Source organism: Esox lucius, chromosome 13 (genome assembly GCF_011004845.1).
Source record: "Esox lucius isolate fEsoLuc1 chromosome 13, fEsoLuc1.pri, whole genome shotgun sequence".
In the NCBI taxonomy this organism is placed as follows: Eukaryota; Metazoa; Chordata; class Actinopteri; order Esociformes; family Esocidae; genus Esox; species Esox lucius.
The window spans coordinates 18758377-18779728 of NC_047581.1; the positions used below are offsets into that span (position 1 = coordinate 18758377).

The following is a 21352-nucleotide window of genomic DNA, read 5'->3' on the forward strand; positions in this document are numbered from 1 at the left end:
GGCACAGTAAAGTGAGACAGGTCTGCTGGTCGGCATACAGCGTTAGACGACATCTAGCACGAAATAGCAGGCATGAAGTAGTCCACAATAGAGCAGCATTCAGCCAACCCTGACTGGTATGTTTGGAGGCATCAACATTATGCTATGCAAGCAGGTGTCACCAGTACTGCTAAATACCAGTCAAACCAGTAATATCCAGGGCTGTCACAATATTCTTGTCCTTACACATGACTAAACACACAAGATGGAGTTGTCCCCCATTTCACACTAGTCCAAACAATGCATTTACACGTTATGTTTTGATAGGCCTTTTAATAGGCCTATTTTTGGAATTGACACCGCTAAAAATAACTGGTAAGCCTCATACCCAAGAACACATAAATGTATGAAATGTCACTGTCATCCAAACACTGATAAGTATCTACATATAACACAAGTGTGTGTGTGTACAGTGTTATTGGAGCTAGAAAAATAAGTAACCTCAAATGTTTCTAGAATAATCTCCGTTTTTGCTGCACGACGCCCTCAACTTGTTCTGTCAACAGAAAGGTCAGTAGAACTACTGGGTAAAGAGGATCTGGAAGGGTAATAGTTGACCTAGATTTATTTTGCGCAAATCTGTTGGGGAAACACATCAATGGTTTTGTAGATTTGTATATGCCGAACAATACAGAAGGCTATTTCACTACAATCAACTATTTTCCATTTTGGAAAGGAAACCTACATATTCAAAATTGATCAATTGCTCTGTGGTAAATTCAGCTTAAAGGCATTCCATATATTAACTTGGTACACACCAATTAAGGCAAAATTAAGGGAAATTACCTCACAGACTTGGGTTCAGTGAAAAGGGTTAGGTTTGGTTTTGAATGGGAATAATGTTTGTACTATCCCCACAAAGATAGCAAAATGTGATTGTGTTTCCCTCAGGTAGGCAGGCAGGCCAATAGCAGGGATGCAGGCTGATCAGCAGCCCTGTGAGACAGCATTGACGTCTCCACCTCAGGGCTGGCACACTGGGGAGCTATTGATTACCATTAACCATCCATGCAGATGGCCCATAAAGAGCAGGTGAGTTAGAGAAGACTGGGTGGAGGGGGGGACAGACTGCAGGGCGGAGGGGGGGACAGACTGCAGGGCGGAGGGGGGGACAGACTGCAGGGCGGAGGGGGGGACAGACTGCAGGGCGGAGGGGGGGACAGACTGCAGGGCGGAGGGGGGGACAGACTGCAGGGTGGAGGGGGGAGGCTGTGAGGTGGAGGGTGGGGCAGAGAAGAATGATGTTGAGACAGGCAGTGAGGACCACCGGTGTTCTGTAATCAATTATATAATTACCAACCTTCTGTAACATTCTAACGGCAGCTTCATTCTGCTATTTTATGTTGCTATATTACACTAGTCTCCCCCCAGTCAAACTTTATGCTTCCTACTCCAGGGGGAGATATATCGTCAGTAGAGAAGTATTTACATTTCAATACTCAAATGCAACATTATATGAAGTCTGTGACTGTGACATAACGACAGCCATATAGTACGACACAGCATGAATAAGAACAACAAATCACCAAATTCACCATTAACGTCATATTTATTGTTATTTAGTTACTCAATAAAACATATACAGATATATACAATATGCAGGAAAACAGACGACTGCACTTTACATATTATTAAAAAAAGAAAACAAAAAAAGAAACTCAGTTCGTAAGTTGCCGTCACAGTCCTCCATCTATTGTTTCAGAAGTTCAAATTCAACAGAAGCTTTATTTAAAGATTACAAGATTGCCTAACACACAGCAAATGTTCTCTTATTTTACATGTGCAATACCAATACTCTTTTTCCAATTCCCTTATTAAACGGTTCCTTGACCCCCGACAGATCCTCTTGGCTGTGTGGTATACCTGTGTTGGACCCCGGGCTAAATGGAAGCGAAAGAGACAAATTTGTATTCAGAAAACCCTTTTTTGATGATTTACTCTCCCACCCCCAGAAAAACAAAATGTATCACTCCACCTCTCTCCCTCGTCCCATCCCTCCCGCCCTGTCTCCCACCCCCGTTTCAGGGTCCTTCTGGACCAGGAGGGTGTCCTGCTGTGGCTGTGAGGTACAGTGACTCAAAGGGCCAGCAACTCTTCAGGTTCCTCGGTCTCTGGTTGACAACAGAACACCTCGGTCCGAGCGGTGGTTTGAGGGTAGAGGACCTGATAAACGGGCTGCCCCCCTCCATCACTGAGAGCATGGTTCACACACACACACACACGTCCTCTATAGTCTGGATGCCAAAGCCCCCCCACCCACCGAGTCCTTCAGCAGGTCACTTTGGGTCAGGGGGACTTTGGCTGGGCCAGGCTCAGTGGGGGCCTCTACCACCACCAGCCCACAGACACAGCCACTATGAAAAGGTACAGGGAACAGCTGGAATGGCAAGAATGGACTTTTCATCACAAAGGTCCTTAATACTATCAGGCTGTTGTCATGTCTTCAGAACCTAACAGAGACTCAACACTGCTATCCCAATACAGCCAACAATATTTTGTATTTTAGTATTTTTTTTTAATTTTTTATTCTTTTGTTTCCTCCATTGACATTTCTCCTGTTTTCTTCAAAAAAAACAACAAAAAAATCAAAAAAGACTAATTTGAGGTTTTCCAGCTCCACTGAATAGTGCCCAAGCTGTAAAGTCCAGCGGTGCTATGGATGAGTGTGTGTCCAAGAGTAGCTGTGTGTACGTGTGTGTGTGTACGTGTGTGTATATGAGCATGAGTGTATACGTGTCGACGTGTGTATTAGTGTGTACGTGCTGATGTGTATTAGTGTGCATGAGTGTGAATGTCTTTCTCTCCCTGAACAGTCCTCTCATCAACACCATTATGTCATCATCATCATAAACATTACTATCATCATAATTGCTGTCGTCGTCATTTTCATCTGCCTTTGATTCCATCTCTCCCTCTCTTCCTTGGATGTTCTCTCCATCTCTCTCTCTCTCTCTTCCTTGGATGTTCCCTCCATCTCTCTCTCTCTCTTCCTTGGATGTTCTCTCCATCTCTCTCTCTCTCTTCCTTGGATGTTCTCTCCATCTCTCCCTCTCTCTCTCTCTCTCTCTCTCTCTCTTCCTTGGATGTTCCCTCCATCTCCTCAACTGGCCTGGTTGTTTTCAGGTCAGGGCGGCTACAAAGGTCCCAAAGCGGTTGGAGATGTCAGAGTGCAGCGAGCGCCAGGAGGAGACGGGCCCCCCTCGGCCCTTACTGTCCCCCAGCTCATCTGTGCAGTGGACGGAGAGGCACTGCAGGTGGCTCCCTCCGGAGCCCACTCCAGGCCCCGGGGGCCCCGCCCCGGCCTTGCTCTGAGACAGCTCCGATTCTGCAACAGAAGAAACAGCCCAGGCGGAGGGGTTAGTGAAATCGCTTTTTAAAAGAAATGATCTAAACATCAGCAAACAACATGAAGAACATATCGGGCGTCAATACGTGGACCACGCTAGAATTGCCCAATCCCCCAGGCTGAGACGGAGCACTGCTCTGAAGCCATCCTCCACCTCCGACTCGCCTCGCCTGTGGTGACCACACAAACACACATTCAGCCCCGGTCGTCCGCGCAAATGGCTTGTGCTCCTTAGTCACGAGGTCAGAGGGCAGTCAGGGGCCCGACCCTGCTTGACCCAGTTTACTGGTATAATGGCCCTGCTGTGCTATCGACCCCACGTCACGATGGTGTCAAAGCTCATATTAAATGGTGGCACCAAAGCTTCCGGAAAATCCATACATAGGTTTATCGAAGGTCGTATAAAAATCGGCCCCGCGGATCTGTGGGGACCCGGGACGGTCGGCTGGGGAGATGTATGGCCCACCCTCCTAGTCAAACCGCTTGTGCTGCGTAAGAAAAAATTAGCGAGAGGAAGATTGACGAGGACAAAAAGTGCTAGGCTAAACTATACGTAAAAGCACAGCGTCATGCATCATCTGCCGTGGTATAGACCCACAGCCTACTGCCAGAGTTGGAGGGGGAGGGGGGTAAGACGACTGGCGAGGAGTTAGAGAACCAGGGAGATAGAGCAGAGGTTGTCAGACTGGTTTCAGCGAGTCCTATTGGTGTCTGCCTCAAAGCCCGCTCTGAGCCTTCAAAAGGAAGTGTGTGTGAACGTGCCGGAATTCCTGCCTTAAAAATCAATTGGGTGATTCCCATCCGTCCAAAGGTCTCAAAACACTAAGCTGCCATGTTCCTCTGCCCTGTTAAGGTACTACTGACAAAGACGTTTGAGGCCTTTGAGCGTAGGCACGGAGACAGACAGGCACGGAGACAGACAGGCACGGAGACAGACAGGCACTAAACAGCCCAGGCATTACAAACAGACAGGCTATCATACACACTCGGCTCTGAGCACAGGGCCTGAACATCAACAGAACACCGGTCCACCTCGCTGCCCAACAAAGTGACGGAAGAGTGTTTTGCAAGAATCCTCTGACCTCCAACCCCCGTCTCTGAGTCACCAACACATTTAGCGCTCTCTTCCAAACACGCTTTGGATTCCCTCTCTGTATACATTTCTCTCCCCTTAGAGCATCTATGACACTTTTCACACACAGCCAGAGGAGCCAGGGAGGAGGCAGGGAGGAGGCCAGAGAGGAGGCAGGGAGGGGCCAGGGAGGAGGCAGGGAGGAGGCAGGGAGGAGGCAGGGAGGAGGCAGGGAGGGGCCGGGGAGGAGGCAGAGAGGAGGCAGAGAGGGGCCAGGGAGGAGGCAGAGAGGAGGGAGAGAGGAGGGAGAGAGGAGGGAGAGAGGGGCCGGGGGACGAGGCAGAGAGGAGGGAGAGAGGAGCCGGGGACGAGGCAGAGAGGAGGCAGAGAGGAGCCAGGGAAAGTCAGGCACAGTGGACAGACTAGCAGGACAGTGAGTCCACTTGCCTCCCAGCCAATCTGGGCTGTGACCACTGGAATGGAAAAGCGGAAGGCTTTGGTGAAAGGTCAGGCAGCCAAGCTCTCCCCTCCTCCAAAGAAAGTGCCAAAGGACTGAGAGGAGCGTCAGTGGGGGGTTGGAGGACTGAGCGGGGAGGTAGGGAGGTGTAGGGATTAGTGGCGATGGTGGCAGGGGCCAGCGTTGGCCAGAGGGGCCCTGACATACACCTCTGCATGGCTGACACCCATACTGGGTGAGCCTGGACCACCACCGCTCCTGCCCACTCCCTCCCCCAGAACGGTGCCCTCCAGCACCCACCCACAGCTCAGTATAGCTGGGCACAGCAGGGTCTGTACCGGCCTGGATAGGCAGCCAAGCGTTCCCCTGGCTCTCTGCTGACACACAGCAATCTGACAACACAGGCACAAAATACACCGCCAACCACTGCCACTACTGCTGCCACACACCACCCCCCGCCCACCACACACAAACCCACACACACACACGACTCAAACTGACATGGCGCCCAGCCTCATACACGCCAGGATAAGGAAAGTAAACAGAGGCCCAACACGTGACCGGCCTTCATCCAAATGTAATTATTACAGTTATTAACGGTAAAAAATAATGGTGTGATTTCTCCAGAATGACTGAATGATTAAAACCATGCCCGTCGCAAGTTGGATATTATAAGCAAATAAATATATCTTTCTCATTTTGATTGAAAAAATACAATCTCTAACCAGGCCATAGTATTCCAATCCAGATGGTATTACGCTATCTATGTATGGTTATAAGTAATACCCGTGCAGCCCTGAGAGATGGGATTTTGGTGGAAAATCTAAATGTTAAGCATTATCCATGGCACAAATTCTGTTCAAAAGTGGAAACGGCAGTGTGAAATTCTACATCACACAGGCCTAAATCCCAAATCACTGTGACATTTTACAAGCTGTGGGATCTTTTTTTCAATAAAACCTATCTTGTAAAGGCTGTTAAATGACTCCCATTATATTGCCATGCGGCCTACTGTTCATATCTCCAGTAATATCTCAGTGATAAGCTATTCATCTTGGAGAAGGAGTGTTTAGCATCAACACGCTGAGGGATGCCTCATAAAAAATAAAACAATAACACCGCAACTATAAGCTGATCCACAGTTAAACATCACTAACCATATTACACCCTACAGAATATTACCACGCCAATGTACATGTTCAGTTATATTATAACACATCTATTCACCTCCTCTCTCTGAAGGTGATGTAATCCTGTGTAATTGTCAGTGTGACTCCTACAAGTTCACAGTCTCACAAGCGCAACCACACTTCTACTGACTATTTACACAGATCAACATTGCTTTCCACTAGCGTCCCATGAGGAGAACACACAGAGCCCTGCTTTGTTGTGGTTCCTCTGACTGGCTGACGCCGACGCGGGGCACCGGTGAACATTATACCGTCACCGTAAACAAACCTGGGAAAGAATCCTCACTGAACAAGAACACATTTATTACATTTCAGTCAGACGCATTGCTCCAGACTATAGAGGGTCAAGTGCATTGCTCAAAGGCAAGGCAACAGATATTTTGTACCTTTTTGTCAGCTCAATGGATTAAAACTAGCAACCATTCAGTTACAAGACCAAACTATGTTAAAAAAAAAAAAAAATGTTGTAAATTAGTATGATGTTTATTAGGATGTTCAGGCAAGCATAGGGGTAAATTCAAGAATAAGACAGTTTGTATGTGTGGATTTTGGCATTCACTGGCTTCTCTTTCAGAGCCAGAGTTCTAGCCGTCACATTGATTTCCCAGGCCCCAGAATGCCATGCGGTAGCCCTTTGCCCTTTCTATCCTAAGCTATACATCCATGACCACACTTCACCTTTAACCCTGCGCTCCCTGGGGCTCGACCCCCGTCCTCACTGAACACAAGCCAGTCCAATCAAGCCTCTACGCTCTGACAAAAACACCCAAAGGCCTCTGCTCCTATGGCTGTGTGAATTCAGGTCAGATTCCTTTAGCATAACAACACTGAGGCCATGAGAGAAGATTCTATGTTAGAAAGCACAATGAACACACAGAAGAGTCTGAATTTCCCTGATGTGAGGAGTGATGGAACAGGGATGCGCTGAGAAAGCATTAGACCACTACCACTTCACTATAGCTCAAAGACTGGTTGTTTAGGTCTTTAAAGAGTACGACCTGAGATCCTGAGACTTGTGTTCTCGCTCCTACGCTCACCCAAACCCAGCAGTAGTATGATCTATTGGCTCCCATGGTGTCCGGGGGGGGGGGTTCTTTGACCCTGACTCCACCCAATGGAAACAGAGTGACCTGTGGAGAAGCGGGTACATTTCTCTTGCGAGGGCACAGGGGTTATTTTGGTCTGAATATCCTCTGTTCCCTGGACTCCGACCAGAAGGAGAACCTCGCTGGGGCAGGCAGGTTCTGCTCCCGCTCACCAAACTAGTACACCCCCGTCCCTTAGCTAACCCCTTGCACACATACACCCTCCCACAGCCCACAATGCATGCTCAGGAAACTAGAAACAAATGGGAAGGTGGGAAGTGATTAAGTGCCTGTAGCATAAATCAAGAGCATGTCCAAGACCTGTCTTCCATGTCATCGGAGAAGGTGACATTTTGATCTACTTCTTGCTCTTCATTTTGTTTCAGCCCGTCACTACACACGCTGTTTATGTAGTTTTGACCTATTTGGGAACCCCACATGAAACAGTGAGAATTTAGGGATTACAAGCATCTGTTAGAGAGTGGCTGCAGGGGGGATTCAGGCACAACATTTAAAACACAATCCTTAATTCACCTAGTCCATGATTGGGAAAGTTAGCTTTTTATTAAGAATATATGATTTCTAAAAATAATTAAAACAATAATCCCCCAATGACTGAATAAATTGATATTTAATAGAAGAAAATAAAGAAATGAATATACTAATGTATTCAAAAGAACACTGCATCAAAAGAAAAAAAATGGCCAGAAAATGTTATATCAAATTTACTAAGTATTAAAATTTGCTATGTAAAAAACACCTTAAACAGTAAACCAAATGCCTATAATAATGGGGTTTGAAGTGTACTGGATAATGACAGTACAAAGCATCACTGATGACAGTTCCATTGTTGAAAAAAATCTGAACTATTGTTTGTAACATCCAAACTGACCTAAAAAAATGAGCTAAATATAAGAGTCCAGAGAATGAAACTATGGAGAAAATGAAAGATTTATTTTCTCTCTTTATAGTGATGCAAATGACAACCATTATCATCTTGCGCACCCCGCCAGCGAAACCTAAGATGTTCATGGAAAGAAAGGAAACTTCTTCCCATCTCTCGCTTTTGCTATCACTATCACTCCATCAGTCTCTCTGCCTCTTTCCCAGGAGAAACAGCTCTGGTGTCAAAACTCATCTGTCAATTTTTCTATACAAATTAAAGACGCCTGATGACTACCTGTATGCCAAATAACATAACTGCTGCTGGCAGCGTGACAATACACTACCCCCCCCCCCCCCCCCGCCGCTGCACACACACGCACGACACTCGCCACACGCACGACACACGCATGACACACGCACGACACACGCACGCTTTAACACAGCACACCTCTGATGAACAGAGGGAGTGTGAAGGATTACAGTATGTTTCAGAGCAACTTGTTTCTCCGACCTGTGTCTCTTCTCTCCAGTGGTAGGAAACCTGATTAATCTTATCAATCAGCTAATAATCATTCAGATTAGGATCGGACTGGCACTTTTCTGGATTCTTACAGTAATATTGGAAGCTTCCAAGCCTCTCTGAGGAATGGGCTATTAAGAACCTCATCCCTCCCCATCTTCCATTCCATACTCCATTCAAGAGAATATTCACCACACATGCACACAAGCACACACAAATTCATCCCACACACGCTGAGACCAGCTTGATTTTATTTCATCGCTCATCCCCAGGGAAAACAAAACATCAGATGAGCTGCTATTTTGAAGAGTCCGAAATCCAGCGAGTAAAAGGCCTGACATCTTTGTTCCTCCCTTTGTCCCTGACAGTTAAACACGTTTAAAAGAGTCTTCTTTTTCACTGGTGGTTAAAGTCTTGCGAAGCAAAGGCCTCAGCACACAGTGGATACACACATGAGCACTATCATCCAGTAGAAACTAAATATTCAAACTGGATTTTATAGTGACAGCTACATACAGAAGCCATGAGCTGCAGGAGACCGTGTACAGTGAAAGAACAGGACACCATTCTCCAACACTAAACGAGTGCCATTTTGGCCCAGTGAAAGTTAGAGCTAAAATAAGTTGTGATGTACCCTGACAGAACTAATTTAAAACTGCACCCGCAATTTTAGCCTTTTCAAGTGTTTATTTCAACATACAAGAAACCTTAGCAAAGGTTTGAAGCCAAACGTCTGTGACCAAGTCTGCATGAACTGAACATCTATCAATCTACAACAGAAATAAAAATGTCCTTTCATACAAAAATGTGCATACACACGTACACTTACATGGTTAAAGCTGTCCTAATGTCCTCGGATTCTGGCTGATAGCGTAGGAATTGTGTGATATTCTTTAAATCCTAGGGATCAATCCACAAAGACACAAATGAAAATGAACACATTATACCAGAAAAGGTATAATCAACTACACATTTCTCAAAGTCTATACTTTTGCCACTTTTACGGCTATGGATCGGTTCCTCAAAAAACACAAAGACAGACACACACCTTACTTTTCTACTTTGCTAACCTCTCAGAATATGTCAATAAAGTCAACTCACAGGAGGTGCCAGAGGATGAACTGGCAATTTTGGCAACAATTATACCAGGGCTAATCACTATGATTATAATAATAATTATTAGAACTGCAGTGTGGAAGAGTGCAGACAGCACTATGCTTCCTGGGTGTGTGTTGTTAAGGAAGTCAATGGAACGCCCCGAGCTGTTTTCTCCTCAGTCAAGAAAATGTCAATCACATCTACTTTCGGCTTTAAGTAAGAAAAAATAAGAAATAAAAATGATTCACGTGATTTGTGAGTTGTCACCAGAGTGAAATAGGCTTGAACAGGCCAACAGTGGTGGGAATTTGCAGAAATATTCTCCGATTCCTTTCCAGGTCTCTTTAGGTGGCATGTCAATATGCCTGTTGCATTTGATTAAATTGCCTCCTAATCAGGGTGTGTAAGCATGACACATCCCCTCCAGCCACAATTCTCCTGTCTGCCAACAGTAAGCCAGAACATGCACCAACTAAGTGTCGGCTCCAGCAACAGTAGAGCCATCATTGTGTGGCACGCTGCACGGGACACCATGTTCATTCACGGGAGAGATCCTCACACAGCATGTACAATGTGATTAAAAAAAACCCCACAAATAACGAGAACAACTATTTTCACAGTCGGGTCAAACTGAAGGGAAAACTCTAAAAATAAAAGTACAGCCAACTGACTCATTTCCTATGGTGGCAAGGCGCTTGTTATCAAGAATGTGCATATCTTTCTTTTTTTTTTAAACGGGCAGGTCCGGGCTGTGAGATAATGCACAGAGAGGGACAAAAATACAAGAAGAAACTGAGACTGCGCAAATGGAGGCTAGGTTTATTTAAAACGGGGTCTCAGCCCCATGCTTACAGGAGTGTCTTGGCTGCACGCCCCACACAGACCGGGTCCAACCGGAGGCATTATGGCAGAACATGTCACTATCCAAACAGCCAATGTGGGACGTCAGTGTGAAAGCTAAGACGCTGTGTGAACAGACATAAAACACAGAAATGCAACACGCTTTGTTCGTAATTTCCTTGGACAGTATTGTTATAGTTACACCATAGACGCTACGCTATAACAGCCTCCACAATGCTTCAATTCCACTAATAAATTGTCAATATCCTATGAAGCACCAGATCCTGCCCAGAAAGCAACACCAAGACCTCCTCTGTCTATGTTACCATTATACCAGAGAATAAGGCTGGTTCTGAGATGTCCACACGCTGCACCTACTCACAAACCACCACAGTTCCTTTTCTCCCAGGCAACTACCACCTGCTACAGACACAGGGAGGCCTAATGACCAATGACCCTGCTTGCCTCTCTCTTCCCAAAACACACACAGGCCTATAACCCACTGGTATTGATAAAGTGGTAAAACGTGATCTCCAGTAAAAACACTGACTCTATAAAGTGCCCAGTTAACGAAATCATACAGGACTCCCACTACTAAAGGGTGTCTGGAGGACCTACGCAGACCCCCACCTCCAGCCCAGTTTCCTCAGCCTCAAGACACTGATGAGGGGTAGAACAGGGGCCTCAGAATCAGTGAGAAGGGAGCGGGTAGCAACAACATTAAATTAAATGAACATGATGTACCACTGGTGCACAACACCTAGAAGGGCGTCATATGATCTACTCTGAGTGTGACAATACCAGTGTCGCAATATGTCTACAAGGAAAAAAGGAAAACATAAGGAGGACTAAACTCTTTGGTCCTTTTCAAACCTACTGTATGTAAAATCACGTTTCATAGCTTGGAAAATGAATAAAAGTGACTGGATGAGAACATAATTATGTTTATTTCAAACATTAGGGCTGTTTTCCTAAAGACGTTAAATCCACTTAGCGTTTGTGTCCTTGACACAATACTAACGAGCATTGCATTACTGGTGTCTTCCCGGCCCTAGAGGGTGATATAAAATAATTACCAAAATGCAGGAGAAAAAAACCTTACTTGAATACAATACAGAAATAGGTTCAGATTATATTGTGTGTACAGAAAGATGTGTTGTGCTGCCAAGTGAAATATGATCTTGAAATATTTTAATTCATTAACTGCATCATAAAATGATCAAATTGCGTAATTTTAAAAAGTTTAAAGGGATTTCTAAATTGTTGACCTATAATTAGCATAATCACGATTATTATTATTAATGTATAAGTTTGCCATGCTTATACTATTAATAAGAACCTTGATAACTACCAACACAGCTTGAAAATAAATAATCTACAGAATTACAGAACTGCAAATCTACAGAGAAAAGCTTGTACTACAAATAGAAACTCATTGATGCACACCATAGCACCGACCATACAGACCACTTATCTTATGGAAGACATTATGCTGATATACTTCATTACACAAGTATACGATAGAAATAGGCAGTTTGAAATTAAACGTTCATTAATATGGCTAACTGTTCAAAGGTAATTTGATGTCTACAACAATCAAACAAGTATTTCACAGGGTGATGGAAAACAATAATATTAGAAAAGTGTTGTTCCATTTTTCATTAGAGTATACATTCTGGGAATTTCTGGTTTTACCCATATCGCCTAGCTCAACTACAGAACTATGTAATCTACTGTCACTGTAACTTAGCAACATGGGCGGACTCCAAGCACAGGCAATGACCAGTGTTCATCTGTTGACCAGCTGGTGGACTTGCAGCTAGACATCAGTAAAAAGATAGATAGGTTACACAACTTCATTCATTGAAGTGTGTTTAACTTCAAATTTAACACAGAACACTAGAAGTTAAGAAATCTTGAAAATATATTTTTATGCATTTTCTATGAGAATGTTAAATAAGGTAATACATTTTCCTTTATTGCGACAAGATGTATACTTTAGCCTACAGCATGTAACTAAAATCATTAGGCCCGTTTTATGTTTTCTAAAACTTAACCTTTTCGTTTTGGCTGGTTATAATTTTGCGCGTCTCTTGAAACGCATCCAATTCGATCTCAAAATCCAGCAACACACCTCAACCCTTTTTCATCTTTGCAGTCCGCAGCACTCAAATGAGAAACTGTCAAGAGCCGTGATTTGTGCTATTGATTGCGCCCGAGCGGGATGCGTTTTATGCTTGCAGGGAGGGGAATTGAAGAGAGAGAGAAAATATGAGCGGAGATATGAGGAGGGACGGGAGAGAAATCCTTTAACAAAATCGAGGTGGCCGCATTTGCTGTACATTTTCTGTAAAATAAGTGCGCCTTTCTCAGACGTAGGCTATGAACTATGGACAGAGCTAGAATGTGGCTGGACTGGTTGACTGCTCTGCCTCCTAAACAATGCGTCTTGACTTCAGATTCCGTGCCCTGTGCCTCCCACCCCTCTCTGCTTCCGCAGTTAGCCAGAACAAAGAGACAGTGAATACGCGCTGGGGGCTACCTATTCACGTGAGAAAAGGCGTTTTGGTGGCTCGTCTGGGGCCGTGGGGATTTAATTATGCGTGTCTCACCGCGGACCACCGCCTTTTGCAGCAGTGACTACAATTTCCATTTATGTAGCCTATAGCTTTTGTAATATCGTACCGTGGTCCAGAAAATACTTTAGGACACATAAGGAAATTACAGTTGTAAAGAAACATACTCCAAATAACGATTATAAGCCAATATAAACAAGAAAAATTGCATTTATTGAAATGCCAATATGAACGTTCGTTCTTTGATTGATGGAGGAGCAGTCAACCAAAAGTCCCTAACACACGATAAAACCAAACTAGAAAACATCCCTGTTGTTGGTATGACATACTGTAGTCCTAAAATAAACAATACAAGGACATCGTCATATTATTATGATTATTGATATTACTATTATTATAACTAGTAATAATAATAAATACTATTACTACTGTCAATATTCTTTTATTTCAATTTCTGCTTAAGAAATAATAAAATACACGCCTTGGGAATGTGACCTGTAATCCAGACAGAAGAAAATAATTTTCGTGGCATACTGGAATCTGAATTTGTTCGCGAAATTATACACAGAAAGAAGCATTGTCTTGAGGTCATTTTTCTTGAACCAATTGAGGCGAAAAGAGACAAGCAAAAAATTAGTTTCTAAATATATACATAGGCCCTATAAAGCCTGAATATCTGCATTGTTGTTATTATTAATAATATTACGTAGTGGTCGTAATTATTATCACTGTACGGACTATCAATGCAAATCTGTTCCTTCGAGGACATGTTAAGAAACAAAAAAGTTAATAAATAAAAGCTTTAGATATTATTATAATAATTTCACTATTCATCCATGCTGGCAATGCCGCCCTTCCCAATATGGGCTAATCTAAAATCAATCCACTGTCTTCAGACCCTTAGGCCTGTATTATCCCGTAGTAATAGCAAAACAAACAGATGTGTAGAAGGGAAACCCCGCTGTGAAAACGCATCTCCTCTGAAACCTATTAATCTTCTCCGTGTAGTTGTTCACCCTGAAAACCCAGATAAAAAAAACCACAGGAAATGTTTACTTTTCTCGGGCTATTCTTTTGAAGTTCCTTTACAAGACAATAATCCATAACATGCACCAAATTATGATTTAAGAATTATTTAGCCTAGAAAAAAAATTCTTACTAGGTTCCTTTTTTTGATTTTCTTGAGTAATGTAATTACATTTCGTTAAATAGCCTGTGGTCCAACCGTCCATCCCTTGTGCATATGCACACACCGTTTTCTATATATATATAAAAATCTATATAATAATATATGTTTCAATTTCAATATGTGAAAAATAGATAATTCGTATTCTATTTTCTGAAAATTCATGCCGTCTCGGTACAAAAAAAACGGCGGTGACCCTGCTGGTCTTCATCTCAACTCATGCAACTTAAAATAAGAAACGTATACAATTACACGGGAGCCCTATATACCGATTTCTTCCATACTAAAATACCATATTAAGACAATCATATCCCCTGACACATTTCCAAATAACTGCTGTCAATCAGGCAACAGACATACAGGAAGTCGTGGTGACTCATTGCAGTCTATTGCGTTCATATCACTTTCCACACATCCAAGATGCAAAACAAGAATATGTGCTGATATTCTGAATGAAAACTATGCTTGTGTGGTAATAAGTCAGCAACAGACAAATAGTCAAACTGGCAAATACGTTTTTTTCAATTACCTTCTTTGCTGATATTCTGGCTCTTAGTTTTTTCCCAGGGTGCCATGGCCTTGTCATCCTCCGGCCCATCCATCATGGCCTTGTCGCTGGGCACGTACCAGGTGGCATGCTGCTCTGCCATCAGAGTGTCAAGGTCAATAGTGCCCATTGAGCCCTTCCCAGCATCCGGGCTGCAGCTCGCCAACTCATTGTCTGCGTTCTGTGAGGGACAGTCGGCACCCTTTTTGCCATTCTTCATGGCCAGGGGCTGGTCCTCGGAGATGCTGAACTGCTGCCGCTGCAGCTGTATCTGGGCCTGCAGTATCTCCAGAGGGTGGATCTCATCCTGGCCAGAGGTGCTGGATGGGGTGCGTACCTGTTCCATCCCAGGTGTACCCGGGTGACCGACCCCGTTGCCCACTGTTCCCCCACCAGCACTCAGTCCATAGCTGTCGGGTGTTGAGGTAGTGTGATTAGCGATGCCCTGTATGCCCAGGGGCTTCTGGACATTAACCAGGCCATGTTCAGCCCTCTGCAGCTTGGGTGAGCTGGTGATGTGCGGGCTGCGGTTGGGCTTGGAGACGGCAGCACCTCCTGCGTCTGAGCTAGAGGACACCTCATCCTCGTTGCCATAGTGGGCGCTAACGTCGTCGTGAAAGTCCACGTGCGGCGAGCTGCTGTTAGACTTTGTGACACTCTGAATACCACTGTCCAGAGACGACATCAAGTCCGCCTGGTCCCCCAGCATCAGGTCACCTCCCTTTCCCCAGGACGGGGACGGGAGGGGTTTCTCATGGGGCGTACCCCCACCCCTCTCCCCAATGCCAGCTGAAGGGGGTTGCTGGCCTGGACTTACAACAGGGTTTCCGCTGTCAGAAGAGAAAAAGATTCCGGGGCTCACGTGGCCGCTGTCCCTTTTTCTCCTCCCTCTCCCTCTCCCATTCCCTGTTGCTGCTTTCCCCTCATTGCATGGGGTAGCGTCCATGTTGTAATTTGGGGAGAGGGCACTGGCTTCCCCCTGCACCGTCTGGTTTTGACCTGCAGGCTTTATGTTGCTATTCCCGGGGCCAGGCATCTGGCCGTTCTGGGTAGTACCAGTGCCGCTCTGAAAATATTCAGGACCAGCACTGCCAGTCCCGTTAGCTGTGCTGCTATTAATGTCCTGCTCCGTCTGACTCAGTTTTCGTTTGCCCTCGTTTTGGTTCTTCTTGTTGAATGTTACGTTCAGGTTGGGGGCCCCTAGGCTAGCGATCATGTTCTGGCAGGCCGTGGAAAGGGCCGCCAGGCAGCTCTGACCGAAAACATTGTCTTTAGTGCTGGTTTTGCTAAAGTTCCCCAGGGAGAGCGCCCCTAGCTTACTGACAGAGGAGCGCTGACCTGGTGGAAACTCAGGCTGTGGAGGGTAGGTCCCCGGTGAGGTGTTCACCCCCTGGGGATTGCTATGAGGTGCCCCCTGCCGATTAGACCCTCCATAAGGAAACGTTGGTTGAGCTCCCATGGGTGGGCCAGTAGGGAAGTCAGCCGGCCGCCTCTCTGAAGGGGCGTTGGGGTGTCCGGCGCCGGGGGACTGCATCTGGGAGAGGTTGCCCATGTTGTTGCCAAACTGGGAGTGCATGCCGGGCGAGTGCAGGGCCTGTACGTGGCCATCTACAGGTATCCTCATTGCCTCCTGCATGCCCATCCCATTCATGCCCGGCCTGAACATCATTCCAGCTCCGTTCTGCGGAAGGCCCATGTCGTGGCTCCCGGTCTCTCCTCCCGTTCCTCCCATACGCCGTGACATGATCTCTCCAGGTGGGTGGGGCCCGGGGAACCAGGTCTCCTGAGTTATGTGAGGGTTCTGACCCTCGAAGTTTGGCATCCGTCCCCCGCTCTCCCTGTCAAAGCTGGGCTGAGCCATGTTCCCCACTGGGCCACCGTGAACCATGGGGCCGGGAGGCACGTCGCCATGGTGGCCCAGCTGCTGCAGGCTGGGCTGCCTCATCCTCTGCTGCTGGTTCCGAGAGGCCATCTGCTTGATCATCATGGCCGCATTCTGACGCTGCTGAAGAGACTGCTGGTCTGGCCCGGGATGCTGAAGCGGACCCGGGGGGAAAGCGTCCGTCACTGGCGGGGTGAACTCCCCAGGTAGACCGGGGTAGGCCGAGGGAGAGAGGTGGTTCTCCATGCCCTGTGCGTTGTGCATGCTGTTACCCCAGGTGCCACAGTTCTCCCCTCCATGTGAGTTGGGGAACTCAAACCTGGGCCTTTTAGCCATGTTCATATAAGGAGAGTCAAAGTGTTGCAGCCTCTGATTCGGAGGCTGTTGGGCGGAAGGAGGTGGAGCCGGCTGTTGCATATTAAACATGGGGTCGCCATAGGGGTGCAGGCCCCTATTTTCCAGTCTGTGAATAGGATACTCAAACTGGTTGTGTTGGCCAGGCATCATGACGCCACCGTCCAGCATGTTGGGATTGGTGGAGCCCGGCTCAGACTGGGGGGGCCGGGGGAGGCCAGGGGGGCATGTGCTCTGTCGTGCTATCAAACCAGGCTGCTGCTGCATGAGAGGATGTCTAGCGCTGACCCCTGGCTCCATCCCCACGGGCATCTTACGGCTATTCCCAAAGCGCTCAAAGAACACACCGTGCTGTGGGGGCGGCTGAGGTTGCTGGGGCGGTGGGGGCGGCTGCTGGTGCCCTTTGGAGATGCCCTGCATAGCCGGTGTTCGAGCCATGGCTGGGTTTCCAGGGAAACTGCCACCGGCCACTGGCCTTCCTGCCCCAAAGTGGGGCAGTTGAGACTCTGATTCTGAGGGGGAAAATACAGGTACGTCAAAATGTCCAGATGGGGGCTCGCTGGGGAAATTATACTCTAAGCCCTCTACAGCACCCTGATTGGGAATCCGCCGAGGCTCCAGACCATGGGTCTCTGAAGAGGAAGAGGAGGAGGAAGGCAGACCATGGAAGGATGCTGCCCGATTAGGAGACTGGTCCAAAGGTAGACAGGGGGCAGGGACCGCGTGGTTGCCGCTGGGGGGGCCGTGGTGCTGGAACTCAGGCATGTTCCCAGATCGCTGCTGCTGTTGCTGGGAGAAGCTGTCCCCTGCCTGGCCCTCAGTGAGGGGGTCAAAGCCCTCTCCAAAGCCTTGCTGTGGCCCCATGCCATTGTTGTTGTAGCCCATAAGCCTGCCACCATGCAGACAGGATGAGGCGGGGTCTGGGCCGCCAAAGTTCCCACTGAAATGAGGATGGTGTTGGTGAGGGTGAGGCTGGTGGCCATGAGGATGACCTTGATGAGGTTGTTGGTTGTTAAAAAATCCATGCATGGGTCCTTGCTGTTGCTGGAGTCCGTTGCCTGCATGCATGTCCGAGTGGCCCCGTGGGTGAAAACCGCCGTACTGCTCCCCTCCGTTCATGTTCATATTGAGCCCGAGCATCGGAGGCTCGTTCAGTGGGCCCATGCCCGGCTCTCTCGGTGGGACTCCGGCATGAAAGCCTGGGCTTTTGTAATGGGAGCTCATGTTCAGTCTTGGCTGGTTTGTGTTTCTCTCTGACTGGACAGGGTTTCTGCTAATAATCTGAGAACCAAACTGCTCCAGCCCAAACATACTTCCACGCTATCAATCCCGCATGACCGCCAGCACGCCTGGTTTAGGTAATCTAGTTTAAATATGTTGTCCGTCCGTCTCCACAAGAAAAAAAAGAGGATAAAAACGAATATAAAAGAATGTCTCAGGAGACCATATAGGCTATTTCCATATCATAAAAACCTATGATTTAGAAATTAGATAATGGATCTTAAATCTACTCACTCACCCAAGTAGTAAACTCATTGTGTTTTCGAATATCCAATGTGTCCATCAAGTGTGGCGACGAAAAAAAGGGACATATTTGCAATGAAGCTTACTCGTTCCCGTGTGTTTAGTGGCGTATGGTTTATTCCTACAACTTACAAATAAAACAAAACGTGTGCACTTGCAATGTTACTTCGGTATAATATCATATTCCAAAGTTTTCTGGGCACATTTCTTCTTTACAAACTTCATAAAAATACTTCCCTAATTGATCATAGATAGTTTTTCTTCGTCCACTTTATAATTCCAGTTGCTTGTTAAATGTCCCAGGAGTCAGGACGCACAATTTGGCGTGTCTTTTCGAGATCCCATTATAGAGAAATCCACCGGCAACCTGCACAATTAGAATGTTAATTGGTCGTAGTTTTAAACACTAAATAAACAATGTCCCACAGTTCTGGATGAAATGTCTTCAAACTACACCATTAACAATTCTACAAGTCTGAAAGAAAGTCCGGAGGGAAAATCCAGCCCTGTCATTAAGGCTATCTGGGGAGCCGTATTTGCGCCACCGTGTTCCAGAGCTTCGGGCACGCACTACCCGCACTCCACCACCACTGAGCGGCTTGGCAGCATAGTCCAACCGGTCCTGGTCATGTGCCCTCCAAGCGCGCAGAAGGCGCAGAACCTCTATCGGCTCTTTCCCTCGCTCTCTTACACTGTATAACGCACTCCTTCTGCTCCGGAGTCTGGTGTGGTCTATTCCAGCTGGGAGCGATTCACAGATAGATCACACTCTTGTCTGGCGCTTGGCGCTGTGTGAGTTCAACGCGTTCAGGGAACCAGCAACAAGTTTTGCATTTCTGCAACCAATTCCATCCATGAAGTCCTCGCCAATCGGAGGCTGTGCAGCACCAGTGCGGAGGGAGGGACCATCTTTTAAGGTGGTCCAAGATGTGGATGAGAAACCGAAAAAGCGAGTAACATCAACTTATCAAGGGCGCAGTTCTCCCCAACCGTCAGGTGTGTTACTTACTCCAATATTTTTTAAATATACGATCTAAGTAGCCAATGTCCATTTTAACTTTTAATTTCACAATCTGTTTGTTGTTTTAGAGCACATTGACCCACATATGCTATTGAATAGATGTGTGAATGTTAGTAGCCTTTATTTGGTTATTTCCTTAATTGTTGATAGAAATGAAGATGTATGACATTAATTTAAGCTCAATGAAAGGGACATGGTCTCACAATAGCTTTGGTTAAACAAATGTCGGGGCACATGACTGGCCCTGAGTTTGTATTGTCAACTCACTTTAAACAGCAAATTAACATTTCCATTCAGACTAACCATTATGGCTACCATAATTCAGTTTACTTGATAAAGGAATCAATTAAAGAGCCATTTATCTTCTGTTTATTGGCACGAAGGGAGGGGTGGCCAAAATAATGGACTTACTCAACCTTTCTTAAACTTAGGTTATTCGTTACTGTAACAATTACTTGAAAATAACTATCAAATGTAGGTTGTGTGCCTTACGATTTTTCATAAGCGTAACATACGCAAACAAGCTAATCATGCGACGATGGTCTCTTTTAAAAGGACTGTTGAGCACAATATGTTTTTTTTTATTTAAAGCCTGCTCCATTAGAGATAAGATGTATCAGATAAAAAACAAACAAGATCCATTGAAAAGTGATATATTGAGATTAAATAAGGTTTTACATCTGTTTCAACCACAGGCTGTGTAACTGTTGTTATTTTATTATTATAGACTTTGTGGGAAATTGCATGTTCATGTATTTTCTGTCATATACTAAATAAACTAAGCGAGAGAAGGAGAAAGAGAGAGCCACGTTGTGTGCATGGCGAGAGTGGAGAGAATTGAATGGTTACCCTACGAAAATCTACTTGATTTTGTTGTTATACAATAGTATGGTAATGATACCATAATCAATAACAATCTTTTGCACTTCAGAATGTTTTATCTATTGGCTAAATGTTTTCACATTTAGCGTTTTCATCTCGGGGATAAATGTATAAACTACAAGGCTACCCCTGGGCTGTATTTTATTAATAGAAATGTGCACAGTCCAAAGGCGTAACGCCGGGGTAAGTTGATCATGGACAACTGGGAACATAATTTGACCCATGAAATGATCGACATATTCATTAGCCTGGCTTTAGTTTTGTGTTATTTTACGAGTTGCTAAGCTAGGGCACCAATTAGAAATTAATTGTTCTTATCAACTTTTGTAGCCTCCATTAATATCCTCAAAAGTCTACAAAACTATTTAGCCTACCTTTGTGTTTTTATAAAATCAACTCTGAAATTCAAATGACATCCAGCTAATTGCCCAAATTAATGGGTTATTTAAATATCAGTTTAGACACGGGCTTCCGCAATTACACTGACTACACTAGGTAGATCATAAAAAGCTTCGTCCAATAAATTAAGAGGATTAATGGAAATAGTTTGCCTAATGATGAAAATTAAACAACTCAAATCTGCTTTGTTTCCTGTGGCGTGCGTGGGATCTGATCTGGCGTTCTCTGACGCGTGGCATGCGAAGAGTGCTCTGTGGGACAGAAATACAGCATCCCATTTGATAAGTAGCCTACCTAGACGCACGTAATAAATGTATGGTCTGACGCCTGCCTTGTAGTTACAGAAACACACACACGCACACACGCAGACACATAGGGACTTTTGGTATTTTCCCTTTGCAACTTAAGAATTCAGCTTGGTGATTAAATATTGATTTGGCTGTGATTGC

The 21352-nt window shown here is 45.6% G+C and overlaps 1 protein-coding gene across 3 annotated transcripts; it reads right to left on the minus strand.

Annotated features, from left to right (window-relative positions):
• Nucleotides 1-3100: 3100 nt before the first annotated feature.
• mn1b (meningioma 1b) lies at nt 3101-19496 on the minus strand. Of its 3 annotated transcripts, none has more exons than XM_010876441.5 (3): nt 18597-19495; nt 14824-18466; nt 3101-3364 (listed from the first exon to the last, which is right to left on the minus strand). In XM_010876441.5, the coding sequence occupies exons 2-3, from the start codon at nt 18386-18388 to the stop codon at nt 3159-3161; spliced, it is 3771 nt and encodes a 1256-aa protein (XP_010874743.2). In that variant the 5' UTR covers nt 18389-18466; nt 18597-19495; the 3' UTR covers nt 3101-3158. The 3 variants fall into 3 exon arrangements, with proteins under 3 accessions (XP_010874743.2, XP_010874744.2, XP_019908427.2); XM_010876442.4 differs by adding an exon at nt 9424-9494 and having other exon boundaries at nt 3276-3364; nt 14824-19496; XM_020052868.3 differs by lacking the exon at nt 3101-3364 and adding an exon at nt 13925-14125 and having other exon boundaries at nt 14824-19496.
• Between the last annotated feature and the right edge of the window lie 1856 nt (nt 19497-21352).